General features: G+C 37.1%; 1 protein-coding gene across 1 annotated transcript in view; it reads right to left on the bottom strand.

The window, feature by feature from the left end:
- DHX15 (DEAH-box helicase 15) overlaps positions 1 to 25,114 on the bottom strand; it is a 61,628-nt gene that overhangs the window by 19,879 nt on the left and 16,635 nt on the right. The window contains exons 4-6 of the mRNA XM_003985486.5: positions 10,947 to 11,106; positions 8,450 to 8,668; positions 3,297 to 3,464 (exon numbers count right to left, since the gene is read on the bottom strand). Of these exons, the coding sequence (XP_003985535.1) occupies positions 3,297 to 3,464; positions 8,450 to 8,668; positions 10,947 to 11,106 (547 nt within the window). The remainder of the gene's footprint in view (positions 1 to 3,296; positions 3,465 to 8,449; positions 8,669 to 10,946; positions 11,107 to 25,114) is intronic.

Raw genomic sequence — 25,114 nt, 5'->3', positions numbered from 1 at the left:
ACTTTACCTTTAATAGAGCCTACATTTTAAAACTTTAATAGTAAAAAGCTGTTTTGTTTCTTTTACTGCAATCATATTATAAACTCTATTTTGCATAAGTTAATACATTCAGGAAGATAACAAGGCACTACTTACAAAAGGTGCCCCAATATAATAATGGAATTATACTTAAATATTTTGGTGGAATTTTAAAAACTGTATTAAATATTCTCTTTGTTCCAAACGTTCTAACTTATTACATTCTACTTTATGCTAGCTAGTATCCTTATATTAGAACAAATTTAACGAAAAACAGAATCAAATTGTATTTTGTTTTACACAATTGGAAGCAGAACATAAATCCCTAAACGTTCCTTTGTACTTTTAAATCAATTGTGAATATCAATCAGTGACAGTTTAACACTCATGAATGAAAGCTCCATTCTAGTAACTGGCAGTATAATGAATTCATGACAGAAGCAGCAAGCCTTGGCCTCTAGCCCTATATTTTATAATATGAACAGGACATTATCAAACTTGTGGCATTTTTGTTTAAAATAGCGCAACAGGAAAACAGCAACAGAATGCCAGTTCTTCCTGTTCCAGTACCCAGCCACTTGCCTTCACAGAACCTCTGCATCTTCCGTCATACCCTTCCGCCTTCCCCCAAAGTCCCACTAATCCCTTTGACCTCTCTAAGGGTCACGGTCGCCTGCGACCTGCTAGGTCATCGGTTCGTCCTACGTGCCAGTCACGGCACTTGGACGGGGTGTTTTTCTGCTATCTCTGGGTCTCAGCTGGCACTCCTACCTTCCTCCACCTGGCACCAAAAACAGGACTGGAGGAGTGAAATCTTTCTCTGTAACTAGGCTTCCATAAAGACGTTTACTTCTCCTTAAACATGCCAGGCTTCAAAGCTCTTTTTTTCGCATGACAATGACACACCAAGCGCTAATGAAGTCCTCCCTCCCTCTCCTGGGTCCATCCAGGAGGGCTGTGATAATGCTCTTCTCAGGCTGGAAGATGAAGCTGACTCATGCCAAGAAGAGAACATGATTTCCCAGCAAGAGGTGCTGTAGCCTTAGCTGAATGAAACACCATCAATGGATGATGAAGCAGCACTATGGCCCTTGGTTTGACTCTGAATTAAAAGCCCAGGATGGGATTCCCCAAGCCCTGGGGACGCCAGTAGCCCCCTCATCATCTATGGCCTTCACCACACATACATCCAACTACTGCTGAGTTATTCTTTTCAGGAAGACAAAACTCTCCTCAATATCCTTATGATTTAAAAGAACACAAAAAGCAAGAGTTCAATTATACTCCACGAGCTTAAGCTGAAGATCCTAGCAAACGTATCATCTACTGGACTGGCAGCAGACTGAACTTAACTTTCCAATACACTGATAATTAACAGAGCAAAAGAGCTCAGATGTGAAATATATTTCAGTAAGCTCAGGCCCTTTTAAGTTCTCACAGTAACCTAAAAATGGAATAAAAAGAACTACACGAAAAGACACAAATTTGGCAAATCTTGCTATATACGTAATTTTACTCAGTGGTTAAAAAAAACCCATCAAATTAAAACAAATGCAGATATGGAAAGTGTACATGATTTCAAGAAAAATTTAATCATCTGCCTGCAGGCTACTCCTCTTTACTATTGAAATATATAAGAAAACAGCTACTTTATATACAACCACTGATACAGAATTATGCTAAGAATTCCACAAGTATTTTTCAGTCAACAGATCAACTTCAGAATTATATACTAAAACTATCACTTAAACTTCAAGTTTTCCCCAAAGTTCAGAATGCACATAAAGTAACAGGGAAAAATATTTTAACATGTTCTAGAAACAGCACTACGACTAAAATAACTGGAAAAGTTCAACATAATGAAGCTCTGATCAGACAGTTTTTTAAGTCATATTCACTACTCTTGCTGATCTGAAAAACTCAGAAGGTTGATTTCTTCCTTATCAATCTCTTGTTAATTTACACTCCACTAAGCTGGTGTTATATATCCTCTCAGTAAGTTCCTTTAATTTGAAAAATGTATCTGGTTCATTTAACTTTTACACAACCATGTAAAGAAATAATTAGCCCTGATATATTTAAGTACCTTGATAATGTGTAATTTTTCAATAATCATGATAAACATTAGCAAAAGATTGAAAAAAAGCAGAAAAAAGTTGTGAGACTCTGTTAGTCCTGAATATAGAAATAAGAGAGCAATAAATTCCAAATCTGATAAGTAAATCATAAGTAAGTAATATTTCAACTGAGACTTTTTTCTACGTGAATATATTCAAGGAATTTATGGCAGCTACCATGAAGGACTAGTTTCTTCTAGATATAGTACTACCCTGTATACACAAAGCTTAATCCTTGATAATAATCTCCCAAGGTGATGAAGGTAAATTATACCTACTTTAAAAAAGGAAAACTTTAAGGGATGCTTGGGTGGCTCAGTTGCTTAAGTATCCGACTTCGGCTCAGGTCACGATCTTGCACTGCAGTTCATGGGTTTGAGCCCCGTGTCAGACTCTGTGTGGACAGCTCAGAGCCTGGAGTCTGCTTCAGATTCTGTCTCCCTTTCTCTCTGCCCCTCCCCTACTACCATGCGCTCTCTCTCCCCACCTCAAAAATAAATGTTAAAAAAAAATTGTTTTTAAAAAATGAAAACTTTAAATCCAGAGATCAAGAATCTTCACAAATTTCATATACAGCTACTATTTAACCTAATGACTGACTCCACTATACTAGTGTTTTTCAAGCCTTTTCAAGCAATGTAATTTTATTTTCAAAGAATCTACTAGAACACCCACCTCTTAAAAAAAATAAAAGGATAGCTGTTCTGTTTCAAACTAGAACTCAGATACCCTTCCCATCCCAACAAAGAGCCCAGAAACAGGTTTGGAAAACCCTTGGTCCCTTCCTATGCCAGGCAGACATCTATACTAAGAGAATCTACATTCGAGCTCTAAAGAAATCCACTTACTAATGGAGAGAAAGACAACACTAGGCCATCTCCCTCTTTTCTTTAGCCATCCTAATCAAACTCCCATTTAATAAGGAGGGAATGGGAAACAGTACATGCTCTTACTTTACAGTCAAAAGTTACGCAAAATTCCACCTAAATATACGGTTTAATATTTGCATTTGAAATACAGATTTTGTAGTGTGCAATCCAGATCACTATCACCCATCACTTAGTCCTTAATAATTCAATATACTTTCATATCTCATACTTTCATACTTCAATACGCTTTCTGTATTAATGAAATGTTTACAGAGAACATTTCTATGCTAACCTTTCTTCCAATCGCTCCATTCTGCTTTTTTGGAGGCGGAGGCTCAAAAATGCGTTGTTGCTGCTGAGGTGGAAGTGTAGAGTATAATGGAATGATTTTAATGTCACCAACTTCAGGGCCCAAATCATCAACCTCACGTTTTATTCTCTTACAGGCTTCATCAATTTCCTACAAAATAAAAGTCTGAGTGTAAAAACAACAAATACACACTGAAACATGTAAGTATTTACCATTATCTTAATTCTGTACAGCTTATTTCGAATTTGGTAAATCCAAACTAGGTAAACCTCACTGGGTTTCCAAAACTACTGAAGAAATTTTCATTTCTATAATCAAATAAATAGATAACTATCTTATTGGCATTCCACACTCTTTTTCTTCTAGTCAAATGTCCTAATTAATTCTCAACAAATTGTACTAAAATTGAAATTTCTCACCCAGGAATATTTAACTGCACTCATAACCTTTTCAATTTTCACAATCTAAAAGAAATTGATGTGCTAGATATTTTAAATAAGCCAATTAGGCTTTAATGTCACGTATCGCTAATGTAATTATATGGAAGATTTGCTTCATTGTGCCTAATGAGAACAAACACCTTTACAGTATCAACACAGATATTTAAGAAGTAGGCTAACCCAAATAACTTAGCATCTTCAAAAACTTCCCCATCACAGAATATAATCGCAATGCATTTTCATTCAAATCCAGGTTTTAAAGAGAAGACACACAATGATTACTCAGAGTGTGGGAGACAGAAAATGAGAGGTAGGTGAAGGCTCTAAGGGAGTGGCAAGGGGACTTAAAAATGGGGGGGGGGGGCCCAGAAATTTAAATTTTACTGAAACCTTAATTTGGTTATACTCAGAAGTATGTTAAATAATGTGGACGCCTATCCAATGGACGACCCAATCAGAAGCTATCTTTATCAACAAAGTATCTCTTATTTAAAAATCAGAATGATTAAACAAAAAAGGGGGAAAATATATCGGGTAAATGTATTCTGTATTTTTATTACATCAAACTAAAATGATTTTCCTTGAAATGATTTTTAAATCAACACGCAATTCTGTTTCCATGCTAAAGAATACAAAGTTTCTGGGCACTTAAGAACAAAAACTTTCCCCTTTCATTCAAATACAGTAATTTCCTTAAAAAAAAGATAAGGGTCTTAGAAAATTATCACACAGAAAATTACTATTAAGGACTTGATGTTAATAGTTCCCTTTGAAATCTGAAGTTTTAAAAGAAAATCAAAGACTGCTACTGATTGAAAGAAAAACTACAACAAATAAAACAAATATTTTTAGGGAAAAAAAAAAGCTTTTAAATGCTGTATCTAGATTAGAATGCCCCCTGCTGGTATGCAAATACAAAATTATATCTCTTCCAAATCAAAAAGATTTGGATATAAGCCCCAAGTTAGTTTTTTTCTAAAATTAAGAAAAAGAAAATAGGAAAAAACTGATTCCAATATCCAGAATGTTTTTAATTTACTTAATTAAACATGTATTTGACCAGACAAAAGGTCCAACGCCAGCAAACATCCAGATGTCATATATCAGAAAACAAAGTACCCAAAATCGTACATTTGCAGATTCCAGAATTTTAACAAGGTAACCCCAGTTTTACTTGGACTAGGCTATCCAATCTGTCAAATGTGTACAGAGTTAAAACAAAAGCACTACTGCATGGGATATAAAGATATCTCTAAAGTTGAGAGGAAAAAATTCCGACACCACTTATGTTTTTTATATAAGCAAAGTTCTAAACACTTTTAAAACTGCAACAAAATTTTTCCTTAAGTTTACCAAATTCCCACAGTCAACATGGGAAGTTCAGAAAAGAACAAAACTCATTGACATTCATCAGCATAAAGCAACCATCTGTTAGTTTTGAGCAAGATTGAGTGTTGAGACAGAAGCTCAGGAGTTTTTACGACTTTCAGCTCCAAAAGTATTAATATAGGTTAATAAATAAATTTGGACTAGTAATTTGAGGAGGCTGAACTCACTGCATATGGAAAAGACATTTTATTCATCAAAATTCACGGTAAAAGAACGTGCTGCTTTAAGAATGGTTTCAACATCTTCATATCACAAACAATTGATATTTCAGTTACAATCACTCTTATCTAATTCAGAAGTATAGCTTCCCTAAGGACTTTTAAGTCCAGATTTTATGCATTAACATAAAATAACACAAAAAAATTCTAGAATTCAAATTCTTCCCAACCTTTCACCCATTAAGATGGATCTCCTTTACCCAAATTTACTCAGATTAGCACACAAGCATTACTGTTTAAGTGGTCAAAATGGTAAAATGCTCGTAAAAAATCATTTTAAAATTTCATGAGAAAACTAAATTTTATGGGTGCTATTCAAATTTATGAAGACAAGAGTCCGGAGAATTCTAGGAATCTACCATTTAACTGACCATGTAAGAGTAACACAGATTCACAGCCATGGAAAAATAGTATTTTATATGTCTTTGAGTCAGCTCTACTAAACACAATCAGTGAAACAAAATACATTAGGTACTCTGCTACTTTCTCCCTAAAGATCTTCAAAATTCAAACCTAGTCACCTAAAGGGTATTTAAAAATATAACAGGGCACATGCAAAACTAGTTCACAATTACAGTTAATAACTTCACTGGAAAACATACACTCCAGCACACATTTGAAAACCATGGGGCTTACTCCCTTTCCCCAAATATGGGATGGCTGCCAAAATATCAAGTATATGAAGTTAAATCATAGAAAAGCCTTTCATGAGACCATCTGATATTTGATAAAATTCTAATTTGCTTAGTTATCTGAATATAATGGCTATTTTAAGAAGTCGTTTAAGAAAATACACTATGCACTCTAGATGAAGAAACTAGAGACCAGATACAAAAGGACAAAAAGACCTCAACAACCTAAACACTGCATTAGAGCATAAATACTGTTTATATGCCATCAAAAAAGCATTTGGTACTCTTGTTTACAAAATATATAAAAATTCTTCCATTCAAAACACATAGAAAGGAAGACTAGTACCAACAGAGGTGTATCCGTAAAACTGAATTTGCAACACGTTTTCTATCCCAAAAGAAAAAGTATGACTGCACTGGGAATGATTTTCCACCCAGGGGACATCTGGCAATGTCTGCAGACATTTTTGGTTGCTACAACCGGAGGAGGGAATGTTACTGCATCTAACGGATAAGGCCAAAGATGCCACAATGCACAGGGCGCCCCACAACAAAAATACTGATTGAACTACTAGGTAAACAGCGCTGAGGTTGAAAACCCTTGCTCTATAGAAAAGGAACCACGGCCAATGGGGCACAAATCGTAAATTACATGAATACTGAAGAAATGCAGGGATAAACAATTACTCAACATTTCTAGCTCTTAAAGCAATAGCATTTGCTCAAATATTATGTATACCAAGCATTCCCGTAGAAACTGAATACAAATCAAATAATTCACATTCCAATAGAGGCAGGCAATCACACAGAAAACCTCGGATTTTGGTATCTGGAAGAACTAGGGCAATTCCCCACAACCCTGTCCAGAGTCGTGTCATTAACGTACTACAGGAATTATACAGGCTTAAACATCCCTCTGGGACAGTGACCTTTAAACCTAAGGCAATATAAAAGTGGCCTGTAGACCTCATCAAAGATGCAGATTCCTATATTTGGCCTCAGGTTTCACCTATTTCTGCAAGTCTGGAACAGGACCAAGAACTTGCTTTAACAAACTCTCCTTCCCCAGGCAGGCAGTCCACTGGCCACACTTGAGAAATGTTCTGGGGCAGAGGTCAGACCTTTTACCATAAGGGCCAAAACCACCAGGCTTTGCATCCACACAGCCTGTCTGTTGCACACTGTTTGGTCTTATTTACAACATTTCGGAAATGTGAAAACAGGGCCACCTCGGTGGCTCAGTCGGTTAAGTGTTCGACTCTCGCTTCAGCTCAGGTGTCGCTCGCACAGTGTGGGCTCCAGGCTGGCGACTAGAAGCTTGCTTGGGATTCTCTCTCCTGCCCCTCCCCCGCACTCTTACTCTCTCCTCTCTCAAAATAAATAAACAAACTTAAAACGGAAAAAAAAATTCTTAACTAATGGGCTATACAAAAACCGAAACAGGAAAAGGGTGGTCACAGGTAGCTCTTCATTCAAATGCTGTAAAATTAAAATTTAGTCCTTTCTCTCACTAGCCACATTCACACACTCACAAGCCATACGCTGCTGCTGACTACCACACTGAACAGCACAGTTACAGAACACGTGTGGCACTGAAAAAAAGTCTAACAGAACAACGCCGCTCTAGAACCTGTGCGACTCAAACCTGGGGAGCTTCAGCATTACCTGGAAGCTTGTCAGGAACAGTCTCAGATTCCACCCGACCTACTGAATCAGAATCTGCAAATTTTCTACGTGATCTGCACATATGTCAGTTTGAGAAGCACATTCTAGAAAACCCCTAAAGCCTACTGAAACAGAAGACAAATTCTAAGAACAGCCTCCACCAAAAGGCTCTCTGAAACGGATTTATCCAGACAGCTTTTTCCTCAACTTCAGCTCCAGAATGTCACAGCACACCTATAAAGCTACCGTGGGAAAGAAGTTTAAAACATGCAGCGCCTGAGAATAAAACGTGTATCTTAAAACGGGTAAATTCTAACTAAAAAAATTCAACGATTTCTTACAATCCTCAGCGCACACACAGATGACCAAACCAAAACACAAACATTCATTCTGACGTTGAATGGGCATCCAAGTTACTCAAGTTCATTCACAAGCTAACAACCCGACTTCATAGGGGTTGTGTGGATCAAATTCATACCTCAGCAAAACTGCAAATTACCACACACCACTACTTACCGCACCCAGGTCTCTCCAAAGTCGAGACTACAGCTGCTAAATCGTGAAATTCTAAAACAATTTATTCTCAGGGTAATTAACACTAATGACACAGAGGTATCCACAGAGTATACAAAGGGGTATGTATTTCATATATAAATGCAATCAGGCTGAAGAGAAACTTTATACCATGGGATAAGAAATATGTGGTTAATATATGCCAAGTTCTTGGGCTTAAAAAGTTGCATAATTTAATATGTTTAAAAGCTAAATAATGAAGCAAACAATGACGATACCTCTTGACCAGTTAAGAAAAGTAAAAGATCTCCCTCCTCCTCTTCACACATATGAATTTGGATCACTGTTCGAATGGCTGCTTCAAGATAATCTCTCTCTGGTTCAGGAGTATAAAAGATTTCAACAGGATGTGTACGCCCAGGAATAGTTAAGAGAGGACAGTTATCAAAGTAAATCTGGAATTTCCCTGCATCCAGGGTAGCGCTCATAACTATAACCTGCAAAGAAAACAGTCAATTATTTAAAGTTGTCTTCCAGGATTCTCACATGGTCTTCAGGAAAAAAAGACAAGTTAATGTTTACTGTTCTATATACATCAATTATAAAAAAGCCTACAAAAGCCTTCCTATAAATAAACCAATTAAAAAATCAAATACAGAAACACTGAGCTACAGTAAAAGACTTACATTTTAAAAAATAAGAAATAAACCCGATATCCGATAAATAAACTATATTTTCATGAAACAATACCTTAAAATCCAAAGTTTAGAGACACCTGGGTGTCTCAGTTGGTTAAGCACCCAACTCTTGATGTCAGCTCAGGTCATGATCTCACAGTCATGAGATCGAGCCCTGTGTTGGGCACAGCGCTGACAGCACGAAGGCTGCTTGGGATTGTCTCCCTCCCTCCCTCTGCCCTCTCCCGTTTATGCTCTCTCTCTTGCTCTCAAAATAAATAAATAAACATTAAAAAAAAAACCCAAGTTTATAAAACACATATTTATGTTTACATAAGGTTAACATAATGTATAAAAGGGATTGGTAAAAGCAACATTAATAAATAGTACGACTACTGCTATGTTTATTAAAACAGGACATGACAACCTTGTACACAGTAAACAGGATGCAAAAATTTAAAAAAAGATGTGGCAGATATAAATTTACTCTCCTCTCTCCAAATCATCTTTATTTTTTTTTTAATTTTTTTTTAACGTTTATTTATTTTTGAGACAGAGAGACACAGAGCATGAAGGGGGGAGGGGCAGAGAGAGAAGGAGACACAGAATCGGAAGCAGGCTCCAGGCTCTGAGCCATCAGCCCAGAGCCTGATGCGGGGGTCGAACTCACAGACCGCAAGATCGTGACCTGAGCTGAAGTCGGACGCTTCACCGACTGCGCCACCCAGGAGCCCCCAAATCATCTTTAATAAGCATGACTTCTTTAGAAAAATTCCTAAAATTAAAAATTCCTAAAATTAAACAGGGATTTTCTACACTGTTGTAAAAAAGCCACAGCACAAAAGGCTCTTCAGGTGCAAGGATATAAAACTATGCAGTCACCCTCCCTCCATGTAAATCACACATTATAGAAGCCATTAAAAATTTACTTGACTAAAAGCTTTCCCATTAACTATTCTACTAGAGTGTTAATTTCTACTTTTTGACTTTCCTTCCTAAAACCTTTAATAGTTCACACGATTTCACTTATATGTGGTATCTAAAAGCAAAAAGCAGAAACAGGCCCATAAATACAAAGAACAAACTGGTGGTTGCCAGAGAAGAGGGAAGCGGAGCGACGGGCAAAATAGGTGCAGGGAGTGCGAGGTACAAGCTTCTAGTTATGGAAATGAATAGGTCACAGGGATGAACAGTACAGCACAGGGAATACAGTCAATGGTACTGTAATGGCACTGTGGTGACAGCTGGTAGCTACACTCGAGTTGAGCACAGCACCCAGAACTGTCACTGCCAATCACTACGCTGCACATCTGAAACTAACACAGTGTGTCAACGATACTTCAATTAAAACACAACACAAACTTCAACGGCTCCTAAGTTTTAATCAATGACTACTCATAGTACTTCAATCTTTAAAAATGTAAATTTCTAGAAGCAAAACCAAACTAGGATAACAATTTTTAAGACCCAGAATCCTTCTGCCTTGGTGGAGACAAGTAGGTTAAGTAAACACATGTCTGAGGAACAGCTTGTTCTGAGTACAGTTGTTCCTACTTCCCAACGTGACAAGTTATAATGGATGTGTTTATGTTGGGACAGAACAAAGATTTGATCCTTAATAGGAAGAAGTTTCTATATTTAATAAAGGGTTGGGTGGGGGTGCCTGGGTGGCTAAGTCGGTTAAGCATTCAACTTTGGCTCAGGTCATGATCTCATGGTTCGTGGGTTCGAGCCCTGCGTCAGGCTCTGTGCTGACAGCTCGGAGCCTGGAGCCTGCTTCAGATTCTGTGCCTCCCTCTCTCTGCCCCTCCCCTACTCACACTGTGTCTGTGTCTCTCAAAAATGAATAAACGTTTATTAAAAAAAATTTTAATAAAAAAAAAAGAAATGGAAAAGATTTGGCTTCAAAATACATTACTTAAAAGTGGAATCATACTAAAGTCTAAAATGAAGACACAGGTAAGGATATTAGAAACAAAGAAAAATGCCAACGCAGGTGCTTACTGGTTCCTTCTTTTACAGTTGATTAGAGTAATCAGCATGTGTTGTTTTTATATGTACCTTTTTTTTTATGAAATGAGTAAAAAAATTACTTCACCTTTAAATCTGATCTCTGTCTTACAACTTCCTTCAGAACACCCATGAGAATATCTGTAGCCAATGTCCTTTCATGAGCCTCATCAAGAATTATTACACCATAACGCTCCAGGAGGGGATCATTCATAGCTTCACGAAGTAACATCCCATCAGTCATATACCTATATCCACAAAAAAAAAGTTGGTCAAGGTTCATTTAGGGCATTTAAAACTGAACTTCATGACATAAAAATAAAACGCAAAGACATCAGGTGAATCAAAATTAAACCTTCTCCCAAAACAAATGTGCTACTGTTTCATAATCAATTGCAAAATTAACCATCAAGAAAAATTTCTAAAGAGTATATATGAAACAAGTCATACGCTACAAAATCTTGTCAAGTGAGACTGTAATGGTGAAAACGTGTTAACAAATTTAAATCTGATTATGGAATATAATGATCACGTGGTTTCACACAAATACCAAAGCAAAAGTCATCACTTAAATGAGTGTCTAAAGTACAAAATTTAAAACACAAATATTCAACCTGCAAAACAAAACTAAGACACTGGTTTTGTAGCATCACTAAAATGTTACCACATGCAAATTTACATTTGTTTAAAGCCTCAGTAATTCCCCACTTACGCTAACAATAGGCCACTCGGTTCAAAAGAGCTAAAAGAGCATGTAAGTCTACCATCTCTTTTCCCAAGCCCCACCCAATTCAATGAAATGATGGCAAAGAAGCACAAAAAGGAATACATTCATGGGATAATAAGGGGCGGCACTAGTGTTGTAGAAACGTTGATAAATATGTATGAAAGAGAAAGGCAAAGGACATCTGCTAAATCAATGAACTAGAGAGGGAAACCAGGTTTAGAGAAGGTTCAAGACAAATTGGCTAATGTAGCACTCAGATGAAGTGTGGTTTGCAAATACCGGTATGGGCAGCCATCTCCCATCCCTTCTACTCCACCTGCTACCGTCACTAGCACAAAACAACCATATTTTGTTTGGCATGTGGACCAAATAAAGTCCACCTGCAAATGCTGAAGTCACAGTTCATTCAATTAATGTGTTTATTTACAAATTGAAAAACAGTATAAAAATCTGAAGTCATCATTTATGACTTTGCTATTTTGGGTCTCTACTTTTCACAAAATAGCCTAACCTAATCTTTCACGGACCAACTTGGTATTTTTAGCTAATGCCATCTGTTGGAGCACTTAAATTCACCAAATTGACAATGTACAATAGAAGTGAAGCCTTCTCTTTAATTCACCTGAACTTAATTCTAAATTTAATAAGACTTTTGGCAAACAAACCCATCCTACTCAATATATTTCAGGCTTCTTTCTTCTTTGGCCATATTTTTTAAAGCAAACTACGTTTCTGGAGTTGACACAGCACTACCTGCAAGATTATTTTATATTAAGACCATGAAAAAAAAAACCAGTGCCAATTAAACTATGACTCAATGCCTTAATGACAGTGCAGCACAGAGCATGAATCAGCTACACTAGAGCCTGTAGTTGCTTTGAAATAGCTTTGATCTATTTGAGGATATTTAGAACTTCTCCTGCCTTCAGATGTGATTACTGACATAAGACAGGCAATCCTTTTCCACATTATCTCAGTAGCGAAACGTAATACAGTTTTCATCTACTTTGCGAGTAACTTCCTCAGACTCAACAAAGCGCTTGTCTGTTGCCTTGCAAGGCAAGAAAAAAAAAACAAAAAAAACAAAAACCAAATTGGTCACTTGTCAAACAATAAATATTTGTTTAAATACTATCAAATTTACATCACCATACTGCTCAGTTTCCAAGTTTACTCATTTCAAAATAGAATCCTAGTGTCATCTTTTTGAAGACATTTTAATTAGCAAGTTACCTCAATACATAGTTCCAACAGTAGCACATTACTTACTTGAAGTGAAGTGAAATAGGTACAGTTAGATCAAGTTCAAGCATCCACAGGCAATAACCACCAAACAGCGACCAGTCTGTAAGACCCTCAGACTGTAAAAATGTACCTTCAATCTCACATACTAAAAATATGAGAAAGTCACAGAACTGGTAACAGATCAGACTTGAACTTGAAAACTCCTTGAAACACATTAAGATAAAAAGCCACTCTCTTTATTTTGATCTTTTTCCTGCTCAGACTCCTCAAGCTTCAACAGCATAAAGTAAAGGCATTCAAAAGCACAGTTAACCCAAATACTCATTCTTTTATATTTTTCTGAGAACAAATGCTGAGAACAAATTGGTGTAAATGGCAGAACACCAATACTGTACATTAACGGAACTATTTGCCATGTTTTATTAGAAACTAGGCATAGTGTATGTACTCAGTTAAATGGTTAACCAAACCCTCAGACTTCCAGACTCCAGAGACAGACCGTCAACACTACTCTAGTACCTCAATATTCGATCATCACCCAATGATCCAATTCCACGAGATGCTACTGTTATCTACTGCTGTCCTGTTATCACAGGAATATAAGAAACTTACTGTTTGTGCTATAGAGAACTTCAGGAAAAACTACATTTTTAAAGTTGAAAGGTCTCTTAAAAATACAGTCAATACTGCTGCTTTTCCAATGAACAAAATTCAATATTAGTAGTCTTGAAGCCAATTAAGCAGCTTATTAAGACTAGTTATCACTGTACTGATTCCCAATCCTGGGCCCCTCCTACATTAACACACTCTCCTCAAAGTCCCAAGAAAATGTACGTATAAATACAATAGCAAAAAGTTAGCTAGTGTGGGGGTGGGAGCTGGAAACATAGGGAAAAAAAGTTTGTGATCTACTGAACAGAGATTATATTAAAACAAAGTATTACTCTTCTCTGTCCTTCTTCGTCTACAGTGGATGCTGTTAGTCATCCGCACTTTTTTTTTTTTTTTTGGCCCTGATTTAATTGATCCCAACCCTTAGGTGGTCTTTTGTTTTAAATCAGGGAAACAGAAGTAGATCTATCAATAACCCAGCACCAGATGCAAGTCACATAAAAGTGTCCTCCAAAAACAGCTACGTCCTTTTCCCCCTCCCCATCTGACTTGAAAACTGAGCAATGCCCTCTTTAAGTGTATGCCAAACCTGGACAGATTTCTGCCTTAGATCTAACTAACATCTTTCTCATGTATCACTTCAAAATTCTAATTGTCTCTACTGGAAAACTTAAGTATATTTTATTGGAAAACTGGTGTGTTAGGCCTTGAGAGTTTTGTGACAATCCTTCTGTTGTGTGTCACCACAATCACAGACTCCTTTATGGCATGCTTTGATTACTAGGCTTGAGGCAGTCGTTACCACTGTATTATATTTATACACAGTAAATTCTTCTATGTGTGCTATATGTCTGAGGTTTTTAAATTTTAAATAAAAAGTATACTAGTATGAATTTAAGCCATTGACTCTGCGAACATTGTGGACTTTTCAAAGTACAATAAGAGGTTCAAAGTATAGGCATATTCACAGGCAAACTAGAGGGGATGAGGGTCTAGATCAAGACCCAAGTTCAACAGGTCAAAAATGTCAAAAATAATGAAGACCACAACCAACTGACCTGGCCTATTTCAAAACCAGAGGGGAGGCAGGGAGCAAGACCACAGACCCATCATCCCCAGGTTTCCTCCCTCTCTGTACTCCTCCTTCCATCGAGACAGACCCCTGTGGCCTGCTGTCAGTGTCATTTACTTATGCTACAGAGAGGAAAACAGACGGAAGGACCCAGCAGTTTGCCTAATTGAGCCAATACCAGATTTACTGGCAACTTTGGCTACATGATTTATGAGATGATTTTCTTCGTGTTCAGAGTGACTTGATTCTTATTCTTTATGCTGTTTTGTATGGAACAGCACTTTATCTGTGTTTTAACAGAACTGCTCCCTCGTATCCTTTATGGATTCTTGTTTTTCTTTCCTTGTTAAATTATGCACAGAGGGGTGTGTGTGTGTGTGTGTGTGTGTGTGTGTGTGTGTGTGTGTGTGAGAGAGAGAGAGAGAGAGAGAGAGAGAGAGAGAGAGAGAGAAATTAAGGCCTTTATTAACCTTGAGAAAAAAAGAAAAGCTACCTGATGATCTGCTGTACTACTAAATAGATGAGGCCCTCCACGTATGTATAAATAAATAAATAACCTAACACAGAGCACAGAAAAAGGCAGAACCAGGTACTAGTGATCCTATGAATTATAACCATTTTCCTTTTAAGTTTTACCACCTTTCATAATAATCATGGAGTATTTATGCAGACTAAGGCATCAGTCACAAAAATAGGGTGTCACACTATTAAAACTGTGATTACCTAATTTTGAAGTTTCAATGACTAATAATTGAAAATTGCACAAGAGAGTCAAATTCTACATTTGACTGGATACCCTGTTATCCAGTGTTTTCCGGTCTTGAAACAAAGACTCGCTTAAAAAGTCATCTGTATTACCTGAGAACTGGTTAGAAATACAAAACTTGGGTCTTGCCCCGACACACTTAATCACAAATTTGGGGATGAGGCTTAGCAATCTATTCTAACCAGCTTTCATGTGACTCTGACGCTCGCTAAAGCATGAGAAACAGTACTCTAAGTCAAGGCAAATAAGAGGCATGTTAAATAGATGCCTAAAGCAGCAAAAACATGCTTGGAAAGCAAGTCAAAAGCAGTTCATATTTCTAACCCTGTTTAATTAAGAAAATAAACCAAAAAAAACCTCAGCGTGCTGAGTAGTATCAACCTGAGTATTTTTTTGTAATGGGCACACGCAAATGGCATAGTACAACAACTAGTGCCAAACCTCACACCAGCCAGTATCACCAACTCTGACGTGAACCAAGTATGGCAAAACATGAGATACTGCAAAGGCATTATTTGTTTACTTTTGTGTTTACATATACATAAGAGTTTTTTGAAATATCTCTCAAGTGGTCTGGTTCAAAGAACGAATCATAAAAAAGATCCCACAGAAAGGTGAAAATGTTTCCCAAAATGTACACAAGAAAGTTTTAAATTTTTAATGAACTCTATCAAATTATTTATAACTGTAATGAATCTCAATGACTAATGCTCAAATTATGAGTAATGAAAATGTGTCAATATGGGGAAATAACCCCCAATAACTCAGTGTTATGTTTTCTGATGAGGGAATATATTGAGATAGAGACTGTGCGCCTTCCTGAATCCCTACCTCAAACCTTACATCCATCTAAAAAAAATTCCAGATTGAGGTGCCTCGGTGGCTCAGTCAGCTAAGCATCCAACTCTTGATTTCTGCTCAGGTAATGAACTCACAGTTCATGAGTTCGAGCCCCAAGTAGGCTCTGTGCTGACAGTGCAGAGCCTGCATAAGATTCTTTCTCCTCTCTCTCACTCAAAATAAACTAAAAAATATATATGTATCTATTTTATATATTATATATATATATATATATCCAGATTGATCAAAGATGTATAAAACAAACTAAAATAGTAAATAGTGGAACACATGGATTCAAATAATTCAATTCATTAAAAGCACTTGTATAAAATTCAAGTTTCTACATGGTATGAAGTGTAATAAACAAAGCAAAAAAACAGGAGCAAAAATTAGAACTTAAATACAGAATGCCAATTTTGGTAAGAAAATTGCAACTTCTATCGAGAAAGCTATTCTGTTAAAAGCACCTACGATCCATACGAAAAAGGCCAGCTCAGGTCACCCCGGTGGCTCAGTCGGTTAAGCATTAGACTTCAGCTCAGGTCATGATTTCGCAGTCTGGTCCATGGGTTCAAGCCCCACATCAGGTTCTGTGCTGACATCTCAGAGCCTGGAGCCTGCCTCAGATTCTGTGTCTCCTTCCCTCTCTGCCCCTCCCCTGCTCGCTCGCGCTCTCTCTCGCGCGCGCGCGCAAAAATAAACATTAAAACAAATTTTTTTTAAAGAAAAAGGCCAGCTAACCATAAAAAGATGGGCAAAGAATATGAACAGACACCAAGTTTTATTAATCCTATAGTACTCTACACTTTTTCAAATTTACCTTCTCTGTGATTGGGATGCGTTTTAAAATACCACCTTACCAATGACTGTCAGTCAAGCAGGTAGCAATACTTTTGGAAAGTTGAGAAAAGCACTGGTCTTAGATCCAAAAAGAAACACCAATGGCTATAAATACATGTAAAGATTTCAATTTCATACAAAAGAAAAGCAAACTAAAACCATAATAACATTTCATTTCTCGGGGCGCCTGGGTGGCGCAGTCGGTTAAGCGTCCGACTTCAGCCAGGTCACGATCTCGCGGTCTGTGAGTTCGAGCCCCGCGTCGGGCTCTGGGCTGATGGCTCAGAGCCTGGAGCCTGTTTCCGATCCTGTGTCTCCCTCTCTCTCTGCCCCTCCCCCGTTCATGCTCTGTCTCTTTCTGTCCCAAAAATAAATAAACGTTGAAAAAAAAATTTAAAAAAAAAAAAAAATAACATTTCATTTCTCACTTATAATACTGACAAATATAAAAAGTTCCACGGGTGCCTGGGTGGCTCAGTCAGTTGAGCGTCTGACTTCAGCTCAGGTCATGATCTCACAGCTTGTGAGTTCGAGCCTCGGGTCAGGTTCTGTGCTGACGGCTCGGAGCCTGGAGCCTGCTTCAGATTCTGTTGTCTCCCTCTCTCTCTGCCCCAACCCACTCGCATTCTGTCTCTGTCTCTCTCAAAAATAGATAAACATTAATAAAAAATTAAAAAAAAAAAAGTTCCACAACACAGTGTCAGCAAGGAATACAGTAATAGACACTTGCATGCTCATTATTTACTGGTTGGGGTAGATACATCTATGAAGGGCAATCTGGCAATCTAATAAAATTCAAAGACACCCTGTGCCCCAACCAATTTCATTTGTAGGGAATTCATTTCAGACATATATTTATGCATGTGTGAAAAAATGCGTGTACAAGGTTCTAAGAGGGTACTAAGGGCAGCAAGTGTTTTTAATAGCAAAGACCACAAATCTGAGTATCCATCGATAGAATCTGACAAACTATATACAGTCATTAAAAGAAATAGGGCAACTTTATTTTTACTGTTCTAGAACAATATAAGTGAAATCAGCAGCCATGTCTTACACCAGCCCTGCTATAAACACTGAAAAAGTTAATCTTTAGTTCTGAAAATCCTAGTTATGTAGTGCCATTACAATACTGTTAGGATTCGGTTACCTTTCAAAGTATAGACTTTATTCTGGCATAATTAAATATGCAGATAATATAAAACTGCATTTCTTAAGAATCCAAAACTTGACACAGCATGACCCAAAGAAATTCTTGGTACCTACTTTGAAGTTTATCTATTATAAATGACTGGTACTGTTTAATCTAATTACAATTACCACTTTCCAAATACTTACATATAAAAGAATTACATGGAGATGAGGAATGAGGATGGTTGAGTAACAGTGGTTAAGAACATATCCTTGATGCAAGACAAACTTAGGTTCAAGTCCCTGCTTTCTTACTGGCAGCTGATTTTGAACAAGATCAACTTCTCTCATGCTCTATTTGTAAAACGAGAATACGGTCGCTCTTGTTTAAATTAAATAAAACAATATATTTAAAAGAACCTAGTATACCAATTGTCTGACACCTGTTAAATACTCAATATAGAAGTCCACACTACACTCTTAATTACTTCTTATCTAATGAATAAATCCTCGAGATAATCATACCCTCTTTAAAACATACAGTGGTATAGCCACATCTCTGTTCCTACCAGTTGGGTCAACATAATTATACTTGACATGAAATGGTAAACTCTTAGCACAGAAAAGAGTTTTATATGCATGTCCTGCTATGTGCTCAGAAAAGCTTGAAAAAGTTGTTACACACACATACACATACACATACACATACACACACACACACACACAACTATCAAATGCTTGACATAACTATAAGAGCAAAAGCAGTCTGGAATTCTAGAATTTCAAAGGGTGAATTCTCTTGATTTCCAGAAAGATAACGCTTGTGTATTTTATAAGTGTGTGAAGTTTATAAATACCACGGTAAGATCTAGACATTTTACTACATAATTCAACTCCAAACAAAGGGTCCGTATTCAGGAAAAGGTGTCAGTCCTACATTAACAGACTGATGAATGAATGTACAAGTTTTAAGTTATTATTCAGAACCTGTTTAAGGTTTGTATAAATTTTTACTACTGTTTACTAAAATCTTTAGATTAACCCACTACAATCCAATCTAGTCATATGAGTGGCTCTATTAAAAGAAAAAATAGGGGGCACTTGGGTGGCTCAATTGGTTAAGCATCTGACTTCAGCTCAGGTCATGATCTCACAGTCTGTGGGTTCGAGCCCATCATCAGGCTCCATGCTGACAGCTCAGAGCCCGGAGCCTGCTTCGGATTCCGTGTCCTCCTCTCTCTTTGCCCCTTTCCCACTCATGCTCTGTCTTGCTCTGTCTCTCAGAAATAAATAAATGTTAAAAAAAAAAAAAAAAAAGGAAAGAAAAAGAAAAACTAGGGGTGCCCGGGTGGCTCAGTCAGTCAAGCATCTGACTCTTGGTTTCAGCTCAGGTAGTATCTCAAGGTTCATGGGATCAAGCCCTGCATGGGGCTCCACACCGAGTGTGGAGCCTGCTTGGGCTTCTCTCTCTGCCCCTCCCTCGTTTGGGTGTATGCATGCGGGCCTCTCTCAAAATAAATAAACAAACTTAAGATAAAAACTACCCACATTAAAATGGCTACACAAACAGCTTTGTGTGCAATATTCTTTATAATGAATCAAGACTTCTAAGACTATAACCCCCCCAAAAAATTTATTCTCTTCCCCCCCATATCATCTAACCTATTTTTGTTTAAAGCCCCTATAAGTAAAATACGTTTTAAGTAACAGCAGTAAAGGAAACAGAAGAAATGACAAAGCTAAAAACAGCATGCGCTTGCCAGGAACTATATTAGAAGAAAGAAGCATATATAGTATAGTGACTTGATAAAATACAGTTCTTTTCACTACTATAAATATGGTGAGTCTAACACCCACACGCTACCCATCTTTCACAATACCAACATAATGAAATGATCAATTACCAATTTTTAAACATGTTCACAGTGAATGCTATTGTACTTATTCAGCAGCTACTGAAAGTCATCAAATTACCTTCCTCCAACAATTTCTTCCAATATCATTTACTTCTATATGTCGTGGGTACAAAAATAAGAGAACTGACCATCTATTCTAAGTACATATAAATCAGTTTAATAGGAAATTACCCACCTCTTTAAGGTAATCTGGCTATTTCTGGATTCATCACTAACTTAAAGTCTTCTGTATGTGTCCAAAATGCTAGCACTGTATTTCTCAATTTATATAGTTTTATGATGTTAAACAACAACAACACTTTACAAACCTGATACATGTGAACGCAGCACTTTAAAAAATCAAAATAGGGGCACCTGGGTGGCTCAGTCGGTTAAGCATCCGACTTTGGCTCAGGTCACGATCTCATGGTTCATGGGTTTGAGCCCCACATCGGGCTCTGTTCTGGCAGCTCAGAGCCTGGAGCCTGCTCCAGATTCTGTGTCTCCCTCTCTCTCTCTGCCCCTCCCGTTTGTGCTCTCTCAGGCTCTCAAAAATAAGCATTAAAAAAAAAAAAAAAAAAATCAAATACACTTGTGTTCAATATTAAGATCTCCTGAAGGACAGCTTATGCATAATCCCCTAGCACAGTCCAAATTTAGATTACTGTATAACTTTAACATCTATTTATACATCCAGTCAGGAGAAAACTACTTCCTTCTTTGAGTATAGACAGGACACTTAACTTGCTATTAGTAAACTGATTCAATTTGCTCCATGATATCCTACGTCCAGAGAGAAGACTAATTATGTTCTCACCTTAATGATTCCAAACAATTTATATTAATTATTGTTTTCCATACACTCAAAATGGGATGCCACAGGAACTACTAGCAGAAGTAGTTCATTATGCTATATTCCTTTTGATATTACCTTTCAAAAGCTCAATTTCTGATCGTTGCTATAATAAAAAGCAAATATAAGGCAAATATCAGTGTGGAATAATAAATAAAGGTGGCCGCATCCAATGTGACCCCAAAGTTTAAGAAACTGCAGTGTTCGAGTGGCACAGACATCACACTAATAGACAACGGTAGTTAAGAATGAAATAAAAGTATTTTCCCGATGTATGTGTGGTGTTTGTTTAAATGGCTACTAAGTTGTTAGAACATAAATATTATTAGTAAGTTTTTAGGACCGAACTACTAAATAAACGGACTTCTTAGTTATTTCTTCAGGCCTAGGCTACCATGAAAAATTAGTGAGACATTATTAAGCACTGATACTGTGAACCAAGGTAGCGTGGGAACTTCTACTCTACTTAAAACCTAGCTCATCTACCTAGTTAATCTGCCTACCTAAGCCTTCCCACCCTTCTCAGTTCCAATGAGATGAAATACCTTGTCTCTGTGAAATCATCTACACAATTCATGTGACTGAGTCAAACTATCTTCTTAATTGCCTCACAGCTTAAGCCCCCCAACCAAGTCAGAGAAGAACCAGTGACACTAGCACAGTTCCTTTATGTACTTAATGTTGCCTTCATCTGTAATGGGGTAAGTCAACATTTATATAGGATCAAGTTCAATTCGATACATCAAAACAACAGTTCTCTTCCTACAATCACAACAGCCTATATATAGCAGGATATTGAGTACAATGACAACTACTAGATGTAAATAGTCACATGGAAAGGTACCACACAATATTTTGAATAACGTGGAATCTACAATGTTTTAATGTATTTCTAATGCCAAAAAATGGACAAAAAGAAAGCAAACAGAAAACATCAAACCCCACTTGTCACATGTATAGACAGCCTCCTAGTTCTCAGCTGAAATGCTTAACATCGGCATCCAAAACATAGTTTTATTTGGGCAAACAGCTGAAATACAACTGGTGTGTTTCAGTCAGCTACGTATGTAATCAAGCAAAAGAAATGCCTAAGAAATTAACAACAATAGAAGGCAACTAAATCACTGTTTCGAAATACACTGCCCATTCCTCAAGTTTTCAAAAATTTTGAAAGAAATACTCTATCATCCTCACAACACAATTCACAGAGGGCTAGTATAAATGCATACGTTCTATGTAATATTTTGTAAGATGTTAGCAAGGTAAACAAAGAGCCTACTGTAACTAAACCCTTGTAATTACCTAAGTCAAACACAAAGGTCAAGTGTAATAATACATGCATACCTTTAGGAAATCATGTTAGCTTTCTATGAATTAACAAAAGCCCAAGAATCCTAACTCTAGGTGACAATAACGAGTTTTTAGTCTGACAGGAAATAAGTAAATGGTAAATAACTGCACTTACTCTTTATTACCACACCTTTCTAAAGATTTAGTGAAAATTACCTTTATCTAATCCCAGTGCTATACTTGAATTAGAACAAAGCCTACTAAAATAGATGTTTGAGAAATTAATTTATAATTGATGTTATAATGTATATTTTATGTTTATATAAACATATGTAACTATGTATTATTTAAATAATAAACATTATATGTGTTTATGTAATTAATGGTCTGTTTCCACAGCTTACCTCCAGCCCTAAAAGATTTGGAGTCATCCATTTCATAATGATAAGTAATGTCAAGTTTTAATTCAAGTTAAAACCCCTATATTGTAATTCAACTGCTGCGTTAAAAGGAACTTCATTAAGTTGTTTTTATGTTTCTTTTTAATTAACTGGGTTAACCGGTTAATAAGATCCAATAATTTCTCCAACTGGAAATCTACCCCTGCTATCGGCAGCAGCAAAAGTAAAAATGTTGACTTAGCACTTGCTGGGCGATAGGAATTACTCTAAGGGCTGTACACAAATTAATGTATTTTATCTCAGAACAACCGTATGAGGTAGTTGTTATGATTAGCTCTATCTTCTGAAAAAGCAGTAAGCACAGGGAGGTTAATTAACATTGCCAAGATCAGAGCTAATAGGTGGCAAAGCTAGGACGCAATTCTGGCCCTATAATCTTAGGATGTGGTTTAGGATGTATTTGCTCTTGATTCTCTTCTCATCAGTTTAATAACGAGGTTGCCTTGTTGAAAACCCGCTCGGAATCGCTTAAGTAGTCTTTATGCAGCTGGCCCCTCAAACTGTTGTTTCCACAGGCCCCAAACAATCTGCTATGGGGATCTGCTATGGCAATGCCTGGTAAACCTTCCCCAGTGTCAACCTTAAAGGTCCTGCACCAGCCAGCTCCATATTGTAGCAATGTTTGTCCTGGAATCTCATATTTAATAAGTATTTTTAGATTTTCTTTCATCTTCTTGTCCAGATTGCCTTTTGGAGATTAAACAATGCTAAAAATTTCTGACCCATATTGTGTAGAATAGCACTTCTTTGGCTGATTTGTTCAAAATTTTTCTCCCTCAAGCTCTCTAGGAGTTTACCACACCTTAAGACCCAAGACTGTTCATTTCTCCTTATCACTCACAATTATAGATTTAAACTATGATCTGTCCTTAACTTTTCTCGATTTCTACAGCAGCTTGTCCTGAAGCTACATATACACAAATAACAACTCAGGATGGTGCAGTCTTAAAGAACAAACACGTGTCCTTGAATAAAGAACCATAACACTTTCTGTTTCATTAACACTACCCCAGATCAATTCCTTAGCCTGGGACAGATTCCTTTCAATTTTGGAATCTGACACCCAAAAGCAAAAGATTCAGAATAAGAGGCAAATTATAAACTGTATACACCAAATTACACTATCACTATACCCTCTCTACCAAGAAATAGGGGAAAATGTCTTTTCATGAAAAAGCTACCCATGTCTCACAATTATGTCTAAGATTCACCCACACTCTACATTGTATTGACAAGTTTCACTCTTCTGTTGCCTTTTCCAACTCAGAATTTTTTTTTAAGTTCCATGCATAAGTATACAGACATAGACACAAACTCTGTTTGTTCCTAAAGAGTTTATGCTCCAACTAGGCAAAAGAAAGAAACCAATCTTTAATTATCCATACTTTCCATAAACCAGTCCTGTAACATCTCAAAAGTGATTTGGCATGGAAATGCTGACATACACAAATCATTTGGACACTTTAAAGAATACATAGACTGCAATGTCTTCTCAAGTGCTTTTTTCTTCCTTTCAGAAAGTTTTTAAAAATGCTGTTCCATCTGCCAAGAATGCTCTGCTCCCTGCACCCCAATCCCTACACTTAGAGAACTATTACTTTCAACTTAGGCCTTGACTTAAATCCCACCTTCTCTTTTCCAGTCTAAGTTGAATTTTCAAATCATGCTCTCATATAACCCCCAGTACTCTCTTTCAGAAACCTAATCACCATTTGTAGTATTTACTTTATGGGGACAAGAACCAGATCTACATTTTAGCACATCTCGCACTATCCATCTAGCACTGTCCAACACACAGAAGGCACTCAATTAACTGACTTACATAAATGACTAGGTTCTCTCAATACCAAAGTATCTCGGGGCGCCTGGGTGGCGCAGTCGGTTAAGCGTCCGACTTCAGCCAGGTCACGATCTCGCGGTCCGGGAGTTCGAGCCCCGCGTCGGGCTCTGGGCTGACGGCTCAGAGCCTGGAGCCTGTTTCCGATTCTGTGTCTCCCTCTCTCTCTGCCCCTCCCCCCTTCATGCTCTGTCTCTCTCTGTCCCAAAAATAAATAAACGTTGAAAAAAAAAAAATAGCAAAGTATCTCAAAATTTTGCAGCTTTGAGGGAGAAAACAAAAAGGAAATAACTAAATTAGCTACCAAATTACCAACTGCAAATATGTTTGCCTGAAGGCTCAAGACTATCAACTTGTTTTATTCCCTAAAAAATCATCTGCTCTCTCAAGATAAAATAACCTATTTCTTACAATTTATCACAACTCCAAGGTGCTTCTTAAAATCCACTGCAGAAGTATATCACCTCTTCCTCCTCACAATTTTTGTGAATTAAAATAATTTTCACTGACGAGTCACAAACCTGGCAACATCGTCCACTGACTGGTGCTGTTCTTTAGCTATCTCACTAGGTTTTTTTTCGTAATTTCCATCCCAAAATGGTAAATGGAACATAAACATACTGCAAAAGGAATAATTCAGAAAAGAGACGGGAGCAGGCAAAAATCACAACAAACAAAATATAAAAACCA

The sequence above is a fragment of the Felis catus genome, chromosome B1, assembly GCF_018350175.1.
Source record: "Felis catus isolate Fca126 chromosome B1, F.catus_Fca126_mat1.0, whole genome shotgun sequence".
NCBI classification, from domain to species: Eukaryota; Metazoa; Chordata; class Mammalia; order Carnivora; family Felidae; genus Felis; species Felis catus.
This window is presented reverse-complemented; position numbering and strand designations above follow the sequence as displayed.